Below are 20,112 nucleotides of genomic sequence, written 5' to 3'. Positions count from 1 at the left end.
CCCCAAATTGGGAAAGAGGTGCCAATGCACATACAGGAATCCTTGAGAACACTAACCAGACAAAATCTGAAAAGAACCTCTTCTTGCCATATTATAATTAAACTACCAAACATACAAACCAAAGAAAATATATGGAAAGCAGTTAGAGAAAAAAAGCAAGTTACCTACAAAGGCAAGCCCATCAGGATCACAGCAGATTACTCAACACAAACTTTAAAAGCCAGAAGGGCTTGGTGTGATATATTCCAAGTTCTGAAAGATAACAACTGTCAACCAACGTTACTTTATCCTGCAAAGCTATACGTTCAAATAGACTGAGAAATAAGGACATACCCCAACAAAAGCAGGCTACAGGGATTTTTGAAGACAAAACCAGCTCTACAGAAAATACTTGAAAGAATCCTCCATGCTGAAGAGAAAGAAAAGCACACATATAAGGAACCTGGAAAAAAACAAACCATACGCAAATACTAGTTAACATGAGAGAATAGGTAAAACCAGAAGAACTACAAAAAAAAAAAAGGCAAAAATATATACACACCTTTCATGATATCTCTTCCTATCAATGGCCTCAATGCCCCCACCAAAAGAAATAGGTTGGCAGTCTTGGGTTAAAAAGCAGGATCCTTGGGGCTGGGTGTGGTGGCGCACACCTTTAATCCCAGCACTCGGGAAGCAGAGTTAGGAGGATTGCCATGAGTTCAAGGCCACCCTGAGACTACATAGTTAATTCCAGGTCAGCCTGGGCCAGAGTGAGACCCTACCTCAAAAAACCAAAAAAAAAAAAAAAAAAAAAAAAAAAGCAGGATCCTTCAATTTGTTGCCTCCAAGAAATTTACCTTTCTACAAAGGATGTACACTATCTTAGGGTGAACAGTTAGAAAACTGTGTTTCAAGAAAATGGGCCTAGAAAATAAGCAGGGGTTGCTATCCTAGTATCTGACAAGGTAGACTTCAGTCCAACATTAGGAAAGATAAGGAAGGTCACTTTATATTGATTAAAGTACACACTCCAACAGGAGGACATTACAATCCTAAACATATATGCACCTAGCATGGGGGCTCCCAACTTCATCAAACAAATGCTATTGGAAAAAGTTGTAGTGTGGGTGACTTAAACATCCCACTCCCATCAACTGACAGGTCATCCTGGCAAAAAAAAAACAAATAGAGAGGCATTTGGATTAAATGAGGTCATAGAACAAATGGACCTAACAGATATATTCAGGACATTTCATCCAAATGCTACAGAACATACATTCTTTTCAGCAGCACATGGAACATTCTCTAAAATAGACCATATATTAGGACACAAAGCAAATCTTAACAAAAACAGGAAAACTGAAATAATCCCTTGCATTCTATCTGACCACAATGGAATCAAACTGCAAATCAATAGCAAGAAAAGCTATAGAGCATTCACAAAATCATGGAAACTAAACTAAATGATGAATGGGTCAATGAAGAAATCAAGAAGGAAATCAAAAAATTCATAGAGTCAAATGACAATGAGAACACAACATACCAAAACCTTTCCAGTCCTTAGGGGTAAATTTATAGCTTTAAGTGCCTACATTAAGAAATTAAAAAGGTCTCAAGTAAACAACCTAATGCTTCACCTTAAAGCCTTGGAAAAAGAAGAACAAGGCAAGCTGAAAATCAGTAGATGGGAAGAAATAAGAAAGATTAGGGCAGAAATTAATGAAACAGAACCCCCCCAAAAGTAAATTCAAAGAATCAATGAAACAAAGAGTTGGTTCTTTGAAAGGATAAACATGATTGATAAACCCTTAGCAAATCTGACCAAAAGAGAGGAGAGACACAAATTAATAAAAAGAGATGAAACTACACTATCACAACAGATACCACAGAAATTCAAAAATCATAGGGACATGCTATACATATACTCCATGAAGTTTGAAAATCTAAAATAAATGGATGATTTCCTTGATTTATATGACCTAACTAAATTAAATCAAGATGATATTAATCACTTAAATAGACCTAAAACAAATATGGAGATCCAAGCAGTTATCAAAAAAATCTCCTAACTGAGGGGATATGATGGAGACTGGAGTTTCAAAGGAGGAAGTGGACAGAGGAGAGAATTATCATGGAATAATGTTTACAACCATGGAAGTTGTTAATTATAAAAAAAATTAAAAATTCCCCACCAGAAATCGATGGTAAGACCCTATTACTGAAGACTCCACATACTTGGGTTGCAAGGCCACTGAGAAATCCTGCTGGAACTGAGCTGATAACTTCCTCCAGGTAGACCAGCTGACAGAAAGCTGGAAGAAGCCATTCTACATGCCATTCAATGGGAGAAAGAGATACCACTAGTGAAGATACTCAACAGTGGACACTGCAAGCCTTATAATTGGCCAGCCAGGCCAAAGGACCCAACGGGTGCAAGAGTGGCACATCTGTCATGGTGGAAACCAACTGCCCTCCAATTGGACTGGAGGCTCGCTCCAAGGAAGGGAATACATCTGATACTGAAAACTTAAAACAGGGGTAGTCATGAGCCTTAGGGGTGTAACATCTGCTGATGTCTGGATAGTGTATATACTATGCTTATCAAACTGCCCAGTAAGCACTTCTCTTAATATTCATACCCTTATATTAACACTACTCTCACTTTGGGTAGAGAATCTTCTCTTTTCAGATGGCAGTGACCTTGGGACGACTCAAAAGGTATCATGGTGCTGGAAAGAAGTGACTAGAGTACCAACTAACATCTCGATCATACCTTCCAAGGCTCAGGGTCTAATGCGGAAGAGGTGGTGGAAAGAATGTAAAAGCCAAAGGAAGGGTTGGACTCCTTACAACGTGTTCCCTCCACACATAAAATGGTCTCGATATCCATGACCTCATAGTGCCTGACACTACCTACACAAGACAATCATAACATGAGGGAAAGATCATGACATCAAAATAAAAGAGAGACTGATTGAGATGGGGAGGGGATATGACAGAGAATGGGATTTCAAAGGGGAACGTGGCGGGGGGGGGGGAGGCATTACCATGCAATACTTTTTATAATCATGGAAAATGTTAATAAAAATTGAGAAAAATAAAAATAAATTTCTCTTCCCTTTATATCTCCTTTTTAACTTACTGGCCTCACTTAGTATAATCCTTTCCAGATCCATCCATTTTCCTGCAAATTTCCTAACTTCATTTTTCTTTACTGCTGAGTAGAACTCCACTGTATAAATTGGCTTGTTTGACTTCTTATTATTTAACTTTTTGAGTTCTTTGTATATCCTAGATATTAATCCTCTATCAGATATATAGCTGGCAAAGATTTTTTCCCATTCTGTAGCTTGCCTCTTTGCTTTATTCACAGTGTCCTTTGCAGTACAAAATCTTTGTAATTTCATGAGATCCCAGTGCTTAATCTGTGGTTTTATTGCCTGAGCAATTGGGGTTTTATTCAGAAAGTCTTTGCCAAGACCAATATGTTGAAGGGTTTCCCCTAATTTTTCCTCTAGAAATTTCAGAGTTTCAGGTCTGATGTTAAGGTCTTTAGTCCATTTGGATTTAATTCTTGTGCATGGAGAGAAAGAAGAATCTATTTTCTTTTATATTATTATTATTATTATATGACAAAGGCACTTTATTTTTTTTAATTTTTAATTCTTTTTTTCTTTTCATAATTTTTATTAACATTTTCCATGATTATAAAAAATATCCCATGGTAATACCCTCCCCTCCACCTATTTTCATCCTTCTACAGATACATATCCAGTTTTCCCAGCACCATTTGCTGAAGAGGCTGTCTTTTCTCCAATGAGTATTTTGGGCATTTTTATTGAATATCAGGTAGCTGTAGCTACCTGGACTTATATCTGGGTCCTCTATTCTGTTCCATTGATCTTCATATCTGCTTTTGTGCCAGTACCATGCTGTTTTTGTTACTATGGCTCTGTAGTATAGGTTAAAATAAGGTATGGTGATACCTCACACCTTATTTTTGTTGCTCAGTATTGTTTTGGATATTCGAGGGTTTTTTGTCATTCCAAATGAATTTTTGGGTTGTTTTTTCTATTTCCGTGAAGAATGCCTTTGGAATTTTGAAAATTTTTTAAAAATCTCCCAACTAATAAAAGTCCAGGCCCAGATGGATTCACTGGTGAATTTTGCCAGACCTTCAGGGAAGAACTAACACCATTGCTTCTTAAGCTTTTCCATAAAATAGAAAAAGAAGGAATCCTGCAAAACTACTTCTACAAAGCCAGCATCACACTGATACCAAAACCAGGCAAATACAGGACAAAAAAAAAAGAAAGAAAGAAAATTACAGACCAATCTCCCTCAAGAACATAGATGCCAAAATTCTCAACAAAATATTGGCAAACAGAATACAAGAATATATCAGAAAGATCAGTCACCCTGACCAAGTAGGCTTTATCCCAGAGATGCAGGGATGGTTCAACATACATAAATAAGTCGATAAACGTAAGACATTATTTAAATGGGGAGAAGAACAAAAATCACATAATCATATCATTAGATGCCGAAAAAGCATTTGGCAAAATCCAACATCTCTTCATGATAAAAGTCTTACAGAGACTGGGAATAGAAGGAACATATCTCAACATAATAAAGGCCATATATATATATATTTTCCCCCTAGGTAAGATCTCACTCTAGCCCAGGCTGACCTGGAACTCAAGGGGATCCTCCTACCTCTGCCTCCCGAGGGCTGGGATTAAAGGTGTGCACCACCACGCCCGGCTATAAAGGCTATTTATGACAAGCCTACAGCCAACATATTACTAGCCCAGGCTGAGCTGGAATTCACTATGTAGTCTCAGGATGGTTCAAACTCACAGCAATCCTCCTACGTCTGCCTCCTGAGTACTGGGATTAAAGGAATGCACCACCATGCCTGGTTTTTTTTTAAAAAAGGGGGGGGTTCGAAATAGGGTTTCACTCTAGCTCAGGCTGACATAGAATTCTCTATATAGTCTTAGGGTGGCCTTGAACTCATGGTGATCCTCTTACCTCTGCTTCCCAAGTACTGGGATTAAAGGCATGCGCCACCACACCCAGCTATGAGTCGTGTTTTGTGTTTTTTTTTTTAAATATGTGTGTGTGTGTGTGGCAGACACAGAGAGAGAATAGGCACACCAGGGCCTCCAGCCACTGCTAAGGAACTCCAGATGCATGTGCCACCTTGTGCATCTGGCTTACGTGGGTACTAGGGAATCAAGGCTTCACAGGAAAGGGCTTAACCACTAAGCCATCTCTCCAGTCCCCATCCACTTAGGAGCTGGAGAGATGGCTCAGCAGTTGAGGTGTTTTCATGGAAAGCCTAATGACGCAGATTCAATTCCCCAGTACCCACATAAAGCCAAATGCACAAAATGATGAATGCATCTGGAGTTCATGTGTAGTAGTTAGAAGCCCTGGCATGCCCATATTCTCTGTCTCTCCCCTCTCCTCTCTCTCTTCTCTCTTCTTTCTCTTCTCCTCTCCTCTCTCTCTCTCTCTTTGGTTTTTATTGAGGTAAGGTCTTGCCTCCAAACTTTTTGGAATCCAGGTGTGGTAGTATTCTCAGCACTCAGAAGGCAGAGGTAGTAGGATCACCTTGAGTTCAAGACACTGAGACTACATAATGAATTCCAGGCCAACCTGAGCTAGAGTGAGACCATCTATGGAAAATATATAGATATAGATAGATATATTTTTAATTCATTTATTTATTTTGTGGGAGAAGAAAAAGAAAATGGGCACACCAAGGTCTCTTGCCATGGCATACAACTTTCAATTGTGTATTTCACTTTGTGCATCTGGCTTATTGCAGACACTAGGGACCTGACCCTAGCCAGCAAACATTCTAACCAAGTACTTTTTACTGCTGAGCCATATGCCCAACCCCATCTTCTTTTTGCTTTGTGTTTATGGTAGGATCTCATGTTAGCCCAGGCTGACCTGGAACTCACTGTGCCACCCCAGGCTGCTGGCCTTAAAACTCGTGGTGACTACTACCACCCCAGCCTCCCCCAGTGCTGGGACTAAAGACATGGGCACCATGCTTACCCCACTTTTTTCTTGAAGACAGGGTCTATCATTGGTCTGGAGATTGCTGATTAGACTATACTGGCAGGCCAGCAAACCCCAGGAATTCACCTGTCTCCATCAGGCATTTTCATATGCATCTGGGGATTAAACTCAGGTCCCCATATATGCACAGTAAGCATTTTAAGAAATGACCTATCTCCCCAGCCCCTTGTATGTCATTGTTAGGAAGTCTTTTTAAAAAATGCCAAGCATGGTGGTACATGCCTTTAATCCCAGAATTTGGAAGGCAAAGGAAGGAAGATCGCCATGAGTTCAAGGCCACCCTGAGACTACCTAGTGAATTCCAGGTCAGCCTGGGCTACAGTGAAACCTTACCTCAAAAAAAAAAAAAAAAAAAAAAAAAGCTGGTAAGAAACAATATCACGCATGACAGTACACACCTGTAATCCCAGCACTTCGGAGTCTGAAACAGGAGGATTGCCTTGAGTTTGAGGCCAGTCTGGGCTACATAAGGAGTATCAGACCAGCTAGAGCTACACAGAAAAACCCTGTCTCAAAAAATGTGTGGTGGGGGGGAGGACGACTCAGTGATTAAAGGCACTTGCTTGCAAAGCCTCAGGCCCAGAGTTCAGTTCCCCATCTACTTAAAGGCAGATGCAAAGCAGCTCATGCATCTGTGATCCCAATGCACCTACAATGGGAGGCAGAGCTAGTCTGACATTCTTTGCACTCTGGAAGTTCCTTTGCAATGGCAAGAGACCTGACTCAAAAAAGGTAAAGTATAGGCACCTCCTCTGACCTTCACACACATTCCCTAGCACAGATGCCCATAAACACACTCATACACAATCAATAAATAAATAAATAAATAAATAAATAAATATTTTTAAGTGTGGGGAGGACTAAAGAGATGACTCAGCAGTTAAAGGCTCTTGCTTGCAAAGCCTGCTAGCTTGGTTTCATTCCCCAGTACCCACATAAAACCAGATGCAAAAAGTGGTACATGCAGAACTGGAGAGAGGGTCCAGCAGTTAAGGCACTTGCCTGCAAAACCTGGGGCTGGAGAGCTGGCTTAGCAGTTAAGTACTTGCCTGTGACGCCTATGGACCCCGGTTCAAGGCTCGATTCCCCAGGACCCACGTTAGCCAGATGCACAAGGGGGCACACACGTCTGGAGTTCGTTTGCAGTGGCTGGAGGCCCTGGCTCGCCCATTCTCTCTCTATATATATATACCTGCCCCTCTCTCTGTTACTTTCAAATAAATAAATAAAAATAAACAACAACAACAACAACAAAAACCTGACTCCCTGGGTTCAATTCCCCAGTACCCATGTAAACCCAGATGCACAGAGTGGCACATGCATCTGGAGTTCATTTGCAATGGCTAGAGGCCCTGATGTGCCCATTCTCTCTGTCTCTCCTCTCTCTCTCTGCCTGCACAACAATTCTTTAAAAATGTATTTTTTTAAAGTGGTGCACAGCCAGGTATGGTGACACACACCTTTAATCCCAGCACTTGGGAGGAAGAAGTGGGAGGATTGCTGAGAGTTGAAGGATACTCTGAGACGACATAGTAAATTCCAGGTCAGCCTGGGCTAGAGCGAGACCCACCTCAAAAAATAAAAAGTGACGCATGCATCTGGAGTTTGTTTAGGGCAGCAAGAGGCCCATCCACACATATACACAGACACATGTACAAATGAACTTTTTTGGTTTTTGAGGTAGGGTCTCACTCTAGCCCAAGCTGACCTGGAATTCACCATGTCGTCTCAGAGTGCCCTCAAACTCTTGGAGATCCTCCTACCTCTGCCTCCCAAGTGCTGGGATTAAAGGCATGTGCCACTATACCTGGCTGGCAAAAAAAAAAAAAAAAAAAAAAAAATTAATAAATGAGGGGGGGTATAATCTCCACATTACAGAACCTCACCTCCCCAAAACTCTTTAAGTATAAGGTAGTATTTGAAAAAGCTGAGAATCTAATTCAGTGGTAGAGTGACTGCCTAGCAAGCACAAAATGCTGGACTGGATCCTCAGCACTGCAAAAAAAAAAACAAGTAAAATTTAAAAAGTAAGTAAAACCTCTTAAGATTAAGTATTCAGTAAATGTGCAGACCAGGTATGAAATCTGTACCTTCTACGGCATTCTCTGAAATCTTACAGATAAGAGTCCCTGAGCCCTTTATGAAAGTTATACTGTGTCTAATCACTTTTAGGAATTTCACTCTCATCCCTTCAAAACAGGCTCTAGCAATTTCCCCATTTCCTACTCAGCTACAGAGCAACTGGAAACACACCTACAAACAAAAATGTAGTTTTTGATCTAGTACCTCTAAATTTGTCTCTTCTTTTCCAAAAGAAAATCTTGTCCATTATGTTCATTAAGTGCTCCCAATTTCTTTTCTTCCAATGGTACAATCGTTTATTTTGGCTTTAAAAATTTCAAAAAGGGTACTCCTAGAATACTTTCTTGGCCTGCTTATTTTTAGTTTGTACTTCATGCCAAGAAACAGAAACAAATTTAAACAGCTTTAAATATACTAGATGGCTCAGCATAGTGGTTCATGCCTTTAATTCCACCACTTGAGACTGAAGCAGGAAGATTACAGTTGCAACTACTTCAAGGACAGCCTGGGCTACATAATGAGGTCCAGGCCAGAGTGGGTTACAGGGCAAGATCCTTTCTAGACAGACAGACGATAAAGATACACAGACAGACGGACAGACAAATATACTAGCAACTAGCAGCACAAGTAAATTTATTGATTAATTTATTTTTGATTTCTCAAGATATGGTCTTACGCTAGCCCAGGCTGACCTGGAATTCACTCTGTATTCTCAGGGTGGCCTCGAACTCATGGTGATCCTCCTACCTCTGTCTCCTGAGTGCTGGGATTAAAGGCGTGCTACCACACCCGGCCAAGTAAATTTATTTTGATAAAAGACATTTCCAGACAGAAAAGAAGCCTAAGGGCTGGAGAAGTGGTTTAGCAGTTAAGGTGCTTGCCTATAAATCCTAAGGATCCAAGTTCAACTCTCCAGGTCCCACATAAGCCAGGCACATACACACAAGGAGGCACACATGATTGCAATGGCTGGAGACCCCTAGCAGCCCAATTCATTCCACCACCTTCCACCCCCCCACACACACACACATAAGAAAGGAAAAAAAAGCCTCAAATTTTAGAGAAGTGTTCAAAATTCTTTTCTCAGTGGTTAACCAAAAGACTGGTGGTGTGTGTGTGGTGGGGCAGAGGGGGGCAGTCCTATTAAAAAAGAAATAAAGAAGCTATGGATGTAGTAGTGTTAGTAGAGTGCTTGTCAGGAATGCATGAGACCCTGGGCTAAATTCCCAGGAGCACCATAAGACCAGGCATACTAGTAGCACTCCTGTAACCCCAGCACTCTGGAGGTAGAAGCAGGAGGATCAGAAGTTCAAAGTCATCCTCAGTCTACATAATGAGATTGGGCAGGGGAGGTGTTTGTTTTGGGTTTTTTTCCAAGGTAGGGTCTCATTATAGCCCAGGCTGACCTGGAACTCACACTGTAGCCCAGACTGGCCTTGAACTCACAGCAATACTCCTATCTCCACCTCCCAAGTGCTGTGATTAAAGGCATGCACCACCATGGCAGGCTAAAAAAAAATTTTTTTTAAAGGGGCTGGACAGATGGCTTAGTGGTAAAGTGCTTGCCTGTGAAGCCTAAAGCCCATAGTTCGAGGCTCAATTCCCTGGGACGCATGTAAGCCAGATGCATAAAGTGGTGCATGCATCTGGAGTAAGTTTGCAGTGGTGAAAGGCCCTGGCATGCCCATTCTCTCTCTCTTTCTCTCTGTCACTCTCAAATAAAAATTAACAAAAATAAACTTTAAAAAAAAGCAGCACCAGGACTGGAGAGATGGCTTAGTAGTTAAGGCATTTGCCTGCGAAACCAAAGGACCCAGGTTTGATTCCCCAGGACCCAGGTGTACAAGGGACACATGCATTTGGAGTTCGTTTGCAGTGGCTGGAGGCCCTGGTGTACCCATTCTCTCGTGGTCTGTCTCCCTTCTCTTTCTCTCCCTTTGCTTACGAACTAATTAATTAATTTTTTTTTTTAAAGCAGCACTAAGCAGACATACAAAGCAAATGACTGACTCAGGCAAAATTGAACAACCCTATCATGTGACACAGAATTAACATGTACGTACAATTCCGTTACATTCAAAAACAGCACATGATGGGCTGGAGAGATGGCTTAGCGGTTAAGCACTTGCCTGTGAAGCCTAAGGACCCTGGTTCGAGGCTCGATTCCCCAGGACCCACGTAAGCCAGATGCATAAGGGGCATATGCATCTGGAATTCGTTTGCAGTGGCTGGAGGCCCTGGCATGCCCATTCTCTCTCTCTCCCCCTCTGCCTCTTTCCCTCTCTGTCTGCCGCTCTCAAATATATAAATAAAAATTAAAAAAAAAAAAAAACAGCACATGAGGCCTTAAGAACATCTGGCTAAAAACCAACTTCTGGTATACAAAAGGAGATAGGAAAACAGAGTAAACACTTCCCTAAAAGAAATAACTCACTGACAAAAATAATTTTTTTTCTTGAAAGATAAACTGTTTTATTTATTTATTTATTTACTGGGTTTTTTCAAGGTAGGGTCTCACTCTGGCCCAAGCTGACCTGGAATTCACTATGTAGTCTCAGGGTGGCCTCGAACTTATGATAATCCTCCTACCTCTGCCTCTTGAGTGCTGGGATTAAAGGCATGTGCCACCACGCCTGGCAATAAACTGTTTTAAGCCTATAGTTTAAAGTATAAAAAGAAACCATCAAGAGTTTACCCATCTGCCACACAGCAAATAAGTTAACAGAACAGAACAGACCACTGGATGAACACTTCTGGGGACCTAACCACCAGTTTTATAAAAATAAAAATAGGGGCTGGAGAGACAGCTTAGTGGTTAAGGCACTTGTCTGCAAAGCTAAAAGACCCAGGTTCAATTTTCCATATAAGCCAGATGCATAAGGTGGAATATGCATCTGGAGTTCATATGCAGTGGCCAGAGGTCCTGCCACACCCATCTTCCCCTACCTCCATCACCACCAATATTTCACTCTCTCTCTCTCAAAATATAATAAATGTCTTTTAAAGAAACTTTTTATACTTAATATTTATTTATTTGCAAAGAGCGGGGGGAGAATGAATATGGGTGTGCCAGGGCCTCTAGCCGCTACAAACAAACTCCAGATGCATGTACCATTTTGTGTAGCTGACTTTACGTGGGTACTGAGGAATAAGGAAACCCAGGTCATTAAGCTTTGAGGTAAGTGCCTTAACCACTGAATCATTTCTCCAGGTCCTTTTAAAAATATTTTTATTTATTTGAAAGCAGAGAGAGAAAAAGAATGAGAATGGGTGTGCCCAGACTTCTTGCCACTGCAAACGAACTGCAGATGCATGTGCAACTTTGTGCATCTGGCTGTCCGTGTGTACTAGAGAACTGAACTCAGGCCAGCAGGCTTTGCAATCAAGCTCCTTTAACCGCAAGCCTTTTCTCCAGCCCAAAAATCATAAACACTTTAAGAAAGGCAGACGGAGCCGGGCATGGTAGCACATACCTTTAATCCCAGCAATCCGGAGGCAAAGGCAAGAGAATCGCTTGAGTTCGAAGCCACCCTGAGACTACATAGTGAATTCCAGGTCAGGCTGGGCTAGAGTGACATCCTACCTCGGAAAAAAAAAAAAAAAAAAAAAAGAATGCAGACCAAAGGCAAAGGTTTATTTTCTTTATGTTCTTTTTTTTTTTGTTTTTAAAGTCACTCTTACTTGGACTTGGTAGCAACGGGGGGAAATCGCCTTTTTTAGAAAATGCTATCTTGAGTTATGGGGGAATGGCTAATGGCCGGAAAAACATTTGTACTTAGTGACAACCCGTTTTGTTCATTTAAAGCAGCTCAACAATATGCTTCAATTGTTGAGAGAAAAGCAACCCTCAAAAGCAACTCCAGAGTTTGGTAAGGAAAGAGGCGACTTGACACTTTCTCTTCCATCACTGCCACACTGATCCCGCCCACCGCCTTCCCGGGTCTCAGGCACCTAAACACCGAGCTGCACCTCCTGTCAGGTGCCTCCCGTCACCCCCGGGAGGAGGAGCCCATCCCGAGAGCAGTGCCCGCCGACGCCTGGGTGGGCTTCGTCTCCGAAGGCCGGGCTGCTGAGGGCTTCGAGTCCTGGAAGGCCAGCAGGGGCGACCCGGGCACCGAGGCCGCGACAACCCCCTCGGCATCCCCTCTAGGAAACTCGGGGAGCATTTAAGGAAGTCGGGTCTCCCAAGTCCTCCGCGTCTCGCCACATCGACCCCGGTGGCCCAGCACCGCGCAGCGCCCTCCAGCGCGCAGGCACCGGTTACCGGGCTGGGGTCCAGCCGAAAGAGAAGGCGGGCCGGCGGCTGCCGCACAGCCGGAAGGACTCCCCGCCCGCTAACAGGACTCCCCCCGGCCCCGCTCACCTTCAGGTCGTTCTCGGGAAGGTACTTGCACAGCCGCGCTATCTCCACATACTTGTCCAGATCCAGCGGCGCCATTTTAGAAATAACAAACCGCAGCAGCGGCGGCGACAGCAGCGGAGGCGGTAGTAGCGGCGATAGTAGCGGAGGAAGCGGCTGAGGCCGGAGCCGGAACTCTGGCTACGTCACATCCGGGCGTCTGCGCAGCGACGTCGAAGCCTAACCCTCTTCTCTCCGCCGCTTCGACACGCACCGCGCCCCCTCCAGCTGAACCCCGGGGCCGTCGGTCTCCAAGACACGTCCAACCACTCGGTGGCTGATACCTGCTGGGACCCGTAACTGTCTGCGGAGAGGGAATGCTGGGATTGGTAGTTTCAGGCGCGGCCAAATTCACCTCGCGGGCAACCGACGGAAGACTGCGAAGTGGGTAACTAGGCACCGCCTGGTTTCTCGTTCCGACCTTGTTAAGCACTCTCCCAACATCTTCAGAGAAGGTAGGAAAACACTGCATCTAGCAACCTTTCCAAAGCCTTGCGAAGACCGGGCATACACCTGTGGTACAGACGTCAGGTTCCCAGTCCCAGAAAACAAATGTTAAAGCGTTTCTTACACTAAATTCTATACAAATACTGGATCTCTCTCTCTCTCTCTCTCTCTCTCTCTCTCTCTCTCTTTTCCTTTCTTTCTCTCTCTCTCGCGTTTTATTCTAATAAGATTGAAAAATGCAAGCCTTGAACATATTAACTTTCCCCAAATCTCAAAGAGATAAAACCAAGATTGGAAAATAGGATCCTGGCCTTAATCATACTTCCGTTTAAGTTGCATGAGAACAAACTTTTGTGTATCTCGTTGCCAAGAATAGTCTCTGGCACTTAGTATAGCCTTCATACTGGTTTGTTAGCTGTTTATTAAGCAGTAACTATGCTGAAGAGATGGATCAGTAGTTAAAGGCGCATACATTTTCGCTAAGCTTATGAACCCTGGTTCAGTTCCTCAGTACCACCCTAAAGCAAGATGCACGAAGTGGTGCATACATCTAGAATCTGTTTGCAGTGGCCCTGCTGCACCTTCTTCTCCACCCGCCCCCCAAAATGTAAAAACAAAATAGTGGGCTGGAGAAATGGCTTAGCAGTTTAAGACGCTTGCCTGCAGGCACCTAAACACCAAGCTGCACCTCCTGTCAGGTGCCTCCCGTCACCCCCGGGAGGAGGAGCCCATCCCGAGAGCAGTGCCCGCAGGTTCATTGTGGACCCAGGTTCAATGGCCCAGTACCCATATAAACCAGATGCACAAGGTGGCACATGAATCTGGAGTTCGTTTGCAGTGGCTAGAGGCCCTGGTGTGCCCATTCTCTCTCTCTCTCTCTCTCTCTCTCTCTCTCTCTCTCTCTCTCTCTATCTATCTCTCAAATAAATAAATAAATATTTTTTTTTAAAGTTTAGGGAAACCAGGTATGGTGTCACATGCCTTTAATCCCAGCACTCAGAAGGCAGAGGTAGGAGGATTGCCATGAGTTCAAAGCCACCCTGGGACTACATAATTAGGGAGATGGCATAGAGGTAAGACACTTGCCTGCAAAGCCTAAGGACCTAGGTTTGGTTCCCCAATAACCACATAAGCTAGATGCACTTGGTGGCACATGCATCTGGAGTTCATTTGCAGTGGCTAGAGGCCCTAGTGTGCCCATTCTCTCTATATATCTGCCTCTTTCTCTCCCTCTTTCTCAAAGTAATAATGAAATGTTTCTTTAAAAAAAAAGTTTAGGAGCTAGATGAGGTGGCACATGCCTTTAGTCCCAGCACTCAGGAGGCAGAGGTAGGAGGATTGACATGAGTTTGAGGCCAACCTGAGGAAAAAAAAAAAGGCTGGAGAAATGGCTTAGGAATTAAGGTGCTTTCCTGCAAAGCTTAAGGACCCATGTTTGACTCTCCAGGTCCCACGTAAACCAGACACTAGACATACAAAGTGACACAAGCATGCAAGCTTGTACATGTGTACAAGATGGCATGTACATCTGGAGTTTGATTGTGGTGGCATGAGGCCCTGGCACACCACCAATTCTCTTTCTGTCTGTCTCTGTCTCTCTCTCTCTCTCACACACACACACACACATACACCATATATATATGGTTTTTAAAAAAATAGTAAGCAACAACTATGAATGAGGTATAATGATAGACATTTGGAATATTCATTGAATTCAGTAGTTAAAAACCTCTGTCCACATCCAGTGTGGTGGTGCACACCTTTAATCCCAGCATTCCGGAGGCAGAGGTAGGAAGATCTTTGTGAGTTCAAGGCCAGCCTGGGACTACAAAGTGAATTCCAGATCTAAAAGTTTGCTAAAACATGATGCTAACAAGCATTCATCTCTTCACACATTCAACACATATGTTTATATAGTCCCTGTGACATGAATAAGTTGGTATGATCCCTATCCTAATGGGGTTTAAAGTTTTATAGGAGAGACAAGCAGTAAACATAGCAAATATAGAAGAATGTTCAGGCAGGGTTTTACTATATAGCCCAGGGTGGCATATAACTTGCCATCTTCCTGCTTCATCCTCTTCAATACTGAGTTTATTTGCATGGGTGGCATGTGCCACCATGCCCAGCTTGAAACAAGCAAATATTTAATTATAAAATGTGACTAGTAGTCAAAGAGGGAAAAGAAGTTTTCATAAGAAAAATGGAAGTAGAGACGCTGAGATATAGCTCCTTTGGTAGAGTACATGCCCAATATATAGGAACCCTAGATTGAATCCCCAGCACCACATAAAATAGGTATGGTTGCACAGACCTGTAATACTGGCACTTAGGCAGTGGAGGCAGGAACAATCAGAAGTTCAAATTCATCCTTGGCCACATTAATGAGTTTAAAACCAGTCTTAAGAGGATTCTTAATAGGTTCATATTGTATATATGTAATTACAATGATTGTAATGGGGAGGTAAGATGATGGAGAATGGAATTTCAAATGGGAAAGTGTGGGGGTGGGGAGGGAGGGAATTACCATGGGATATATTTTATAATCATGGAAAATGTTAATAAAAATTTAAAAAAAACAGTCTTGAATACATGAGATTCTGTGAGAGAATTAAAGAAAAATAGAAGTCGTCATCTACTTAATGCTGGCAAGAGTTACAGGAGGCATGCAGACTAATGCAGATGGCTGGGCTTATATCCAGGCTGTACAGCTTACTGTGGTACTTTGGGCAAAAGTTATTTATCCTTTCTGTGCTCCAATTTTCTTGGCTCCGACATGGTGATATTAATGGTTCTTCATAGGTTTATGTGGGGCTTAATATTATCAATATATGAAAATGACTTTAGTCAATATCTATCACAAAGTAAAGGTTATAAAAGTACTAGTCCTGGATATTGGGTGATCAGGAAAGACCTTTCTGAAGAGATAACATTTAAAACTATTTTATTTAAAAAATAAAAAGATTGGGCTGGAGAGATGGCTTAGCGGTTAAGCGCTTGCCTGTGAAGCCTAAGGACCCCAGTTCAAGGCTCGGTTCCCCAGGTCCCACATTAGCCAGATGCACAAGGGGGCGCACGCATCTGGAGTTCGTTTGCAGAGGCTGGAAGCCCTGGCGCGCCCATTCTCTCTCTCTCTCCCTCTACCTGTCTTTCTCTCTGTGTCTGTCGCTCTCAAATACAATAAATAAAAAATTTTAAAAAATAAAATAAAATAAAAAGATTGGCTGGAGGGATGGCTTATCAGTTAAGGTGTTTGCCTGCAAAGCCAAAGGACCTACGTTCAATTCCCCAGGTCCCACATTAGCCAGATGCACAAGAGGGACATGTGTCTAGAGTTCATTTGTAGTGGCTAGAGGCCCTGGCACACCCATTCATATACCCCCTCCCTTTTTCCCTGTCAAATAAAAAAAATAAAATATTTTTAAAAAGATAAAAAGAGGACTGGGGCAAGGCATGGTGGCATACATCTTCAATCCCAGCACTTGGGAGGCAGAGGTAAGAGGATCACCATGCGTTTTGAGGCCACCATGAGACTACAGAATGAGATCCAGGTCAGCCTGAGGTAGAGTGACAACATTACCTCGAAAAACCCCTCCCCTCCAAAACAATAGAGGGCTGGAGAAATGGCTCAGCAGTTATAGGTGCTTGCTTACAAGGCCTAAGATCTGGGTTCGATTCTCCATTGCCCACATAAAGTCAGATGCACAGAGTGACACATGCATCTAGATTTTGTTTGCAGTGACAGGAGGTGTTGGCACACCTATTCTCTCTCTCTCTCCCCCTCTACCTCCCTCTCTCACTTTCTCTCTGTAATAATAATAAAATATTTTTAAACCAGGCTTGGTAGTGCACGTCTTTAATCCCAGACTCAGGAGGCAGAAGTAGGAGGATTGCTGTGAGTTCAAGGCCACTCTGAGACTACATAGTGAATTCCAGGTCAGCCTAAGCTAAAGTGAGACCCTACCTCAGAAAAACCAAAAATAGATAAATAAATAAAATATCTTTAATATGAAAGGAGGACTGGAGAGATGACTTAACTGTTGAGGCGCTTGCCTGCAAAGCCTAAGGACCCAGGCTTGACTTCCCAGAACCTACACAATCCAGGCACACAAGTTGACACACACACACAAAGCCACACATGCATACAAGGTGGCACATGCATCTAGAGTTTGATGGCAGTAGTTGGAAGCCCTGGCATGCCAATTCTCTCCCTCTTTCTCCTCTCATTTAAAAAAAAAAAAAAGGAAAGAGAAAGAGAAAGGAACAATATACTCCGTGAGGAAAAGATGCTATTATAATTTGTTTTTGTTTTTTCATTATGATCCTAGCTCAGGCTGACTTGGAATTCACTATGTAGTCTCACAGTAGCCTTGAACTAACAGCAGTCCTCCTACCTCTGCCTCCCGAGTGCTAGGATTAAAGGCATGGGCCACCATGCCCAGCTGCTTGCTTGGTTTTTGCTTGTTTATTTGTTTGTTTACAAACATTTTTGGAATGCTGGTAATTCATTTTTTATTTCTGTAATTAGGTGTAAATGCTACTCAAGATACATTGTCAGTAAGTCAGGCATGATGGTTCAAAAAATATTCTCAGAAATAGCAAGGGCTGGGGAGATGGCTCAGCCATTAAAAGAGCTTAATTGCAATTCCCAGGTTCTAATCCCCAGCACCCACATAAAGCCAAATGTAAAGTGGCACGTATGTGGAAGGAAGAAGGGAGGGAAGGAAGGATGGAAGAGACAAGGAAGGGAGGGAAAGACAAGAAATAAGGAGGTGAACATCAGTGGGGTTTCTTGTTTGTTTGTTTGTTTTTAATTTCAGGCAGGATCTTATTCTAGTCCAGGCCAACTTGAAGCTCACTCTGTAACACAGGCTGGCTTCACTGCAATCTCCTTACCTCAGCCTCCCAAGTGCTGAGATTAAAGGGGAAAACCACGTGACCATCCCATGAATGCTCCCTCTAAATTATAAAATGTTTAAAGGGAATTGAAGGTGCTGAGATAGTGCTTAGTTGATAAAATGTTTATCTTGCAAATATAAGAATTTGAGTTCAGGGGCTAGAGAGATGGATCAGCAGTTAAGGCACTTGAATGCAAAGCCTAAGAACCCAGGTTTGATTCTCCAGCACCCTCATAAAGCCAGATACACAAGGTGGTACATTTGTCTGGAGTTCATCTGGAGGATTGCTGTGAGTTTGAGGCTAGTGTGGGACAACCGAGTGAGCTTCCAGCCCTGCTCCAGCTTGATTTCTCAGTGACCTGAAGTTCAAGTATGTGGAGTCTTCAACAATAAGGTTTTACCCTGTAGTTTTGGTGGCAACCTAGAGCCTTGGCAATAATAGCCTGTAATGTTTTGGGAGCATGAGGGCACCTTCAACAACTCATTGGAAGATATCCCACCCCTGGAAATGAAGATTTTTCTAGTAACTATCTGTGGCTTCAAAGCACAACAAAAGTATTTGTGTGTGTGTGTGTGTGTGTGTGTGTGTGTGTGTGTGTGTGTGCAGGGTTCCCTTCGTTGCTACATACAAATACCAGATTCTAGCACCCCTTTGTAAAAAAAAATTATTTTATTTATTTTTTTATTTTTATTTTTATTTTTTTGGTTTTTCAAGGTAGGGTCTTACTCCAGCCCAGGCTGACCTGGAATTCACTATGGAGTCTCAGGGTGGCCTCGAACTCACAGCAATCCTACCTCTGGCTCCCGAGTGCTGGGATTAAAGGTGTGCGCCACCACGCCTGGCTTATTTTTATTCTTTAGTTAGTTATTTGAAAGAGAGAAGGTGGGAGAAAGAGGCAAAGAGAGAGAGAATGGGCACATTAGGGCCTCTAGCAACTGCAGATGAACTCCAGCTGCATGCGCCACCTTATGTCTCTGGCTTACATGGGTCCTGGGGAGTTGAACCTGGGTCCTTTGGCTTTGTAGGTAAGCACCTTAACCACTAAGCCATCTCTCCAGCCCACTAGCACTCCTTTTTATATCTGGATTTACATGGGTGCTGGGTAATTGAACCAGGGCCAGCAGGCTTTGCAAGCAAGTATCTTTAAGTACTGAGCCATTTCCCCAGCTTGAACCTGGATTTGATATTTTAATTTTTATTTTATTCTTATTTATTTATTTATTTGACAGAGAAAGAGGGAGAGAGAGAATGGGCGTACCAGGACTTCCTGCCACTGCAAATAAACTCCAGACACATGCGCCCTTCTGTGCCTCTAGCTAAGGTGGGTCCTGGGGAATTGAACCTGGGTCCTTTGGCTTTGCAGGCAAACACCTTAACGGCTAAGCCATCCCTCCAGCCCTGAATTCAGATTTTTAAGAATATTTCATTTATTTATTTACTTGAAGAGAAAGAGGCAGATAGAAAAATTGAGAATAGACACACCAGGGCCTCCAGCCACTGCAAATGAACTCCAGATGCATGAGCCACCTTGTGCATCTGGCTTTATGTAAGTACTGTGGAATTGAACCCAGGGCCTTAGGCTTTGCAGACCAGCATCTTAACTGCTGAGCCATCTCTCCAGCCCTTGAAGCCAGATTTATCTGACCTTTTCCCACTAATCTACCTCTGCTGTTTTCAAGTTCCTACGATAGTAACTGCTTCAGAATGGAGTACTCAGTACACATAGGTGAGCCCCCTCTATTTTAGGAGAGTCACAGGGAACCTATGGTTAGGAATTAGGTCAGAGGTAATGAACTTGACTAGAGAGGGAAGTTTTGTGATAGAGGGCCAGTTCTGTGCCAGTTAGCCATTGGGTCTTGGGTCTTCATAATATGCACCATGCCAGCCTCGACAGAAATCAACACAAATGCCAGGCTCCAGACACTGCACACTGAGCCCCAAAGAATAGTAACAGGAACAGACACTCCTCAGTGAACTTTTTTTTAAATTTTTTTGTTTTATGTTTATTTATTTATTTGAAAATGACAGACAGAGAGAATGGCCATGCCAGGACCTCCAGCCACTGCAAACAAACTCCAGACTCATGTGCCCCTTTGTGCATCTGGCTAACGTGGGTCCTGGGGAATCGAGCCTCGAACCGGGGTCCTTAGGCTTCACAGGCAAGCGCTTAACCGCTAAGCCATCTCTCCAGCCCTCTCTGTCACTCT

The 20,112-nt window shown here is 43.0% G+C and overlaps 2 protein-coding genes across 3 annotated transcripts in view; one reads left to right on the top strand and one right to left on the bottom strand.

Annotated features, from left to right (window-relative positions):
- Ppp6c (protein phosphatase 6 catalytic subunit) overlaps positions 1-12,703 on the bottom strand; it is a 69,115-nt gene extending 56,412 nt beyond the window's left edge. Inside the window, exon 1 of the mRNA XM_045153683.1 lies at positions 12,524-12,703. Within this exon, the coding sequence (XP_045009618.1) occupies positions 12,524-12,598 (75 nt within the window). The 5' untranslated portion in view covers positions 12,599-12,703. The remainder of the gene's footprint in view (positions 1-12,523) is intronic.
- Positions 12,681-20,112, top strand: part of Rabepk (Rab9 effector protein with kelch motifs) — a 41,752-nt gene continuing 34,320 nt past the window's right edge. The window contains exon 1 of one of the 2 annotated variants that reach the window (XM_045153665.1): positions 12,681-13,014. The gene's annotated coding sequence lies outside the window, so the exon portion shown is untranslated. The remainder of the gene's footprint in view (positions 13,015-20,112) is intronic. The other variant, XM_004662804.2, reaches the window with a different exon arrangement.

This window comes from Jaculus jaculus, chromosome 1 (genome assembly GCF_020740685.1).
Source record: "Jaculus jaculus isolate mJacJac1 chromosome 1, mJacJac1.mat.Y.cur, whole genome shotgun sequence".
Taxonomy (NCBI): domain Eukaryota; kingdom Metazoa; phylum Chordata; class Mammalia; order Rodentia; family Dipodidae; genus Jaculus; species Jaculus jaculus.
This window is presented reverse-complemented; position numbering and strand designations above follow the sequence as displayed.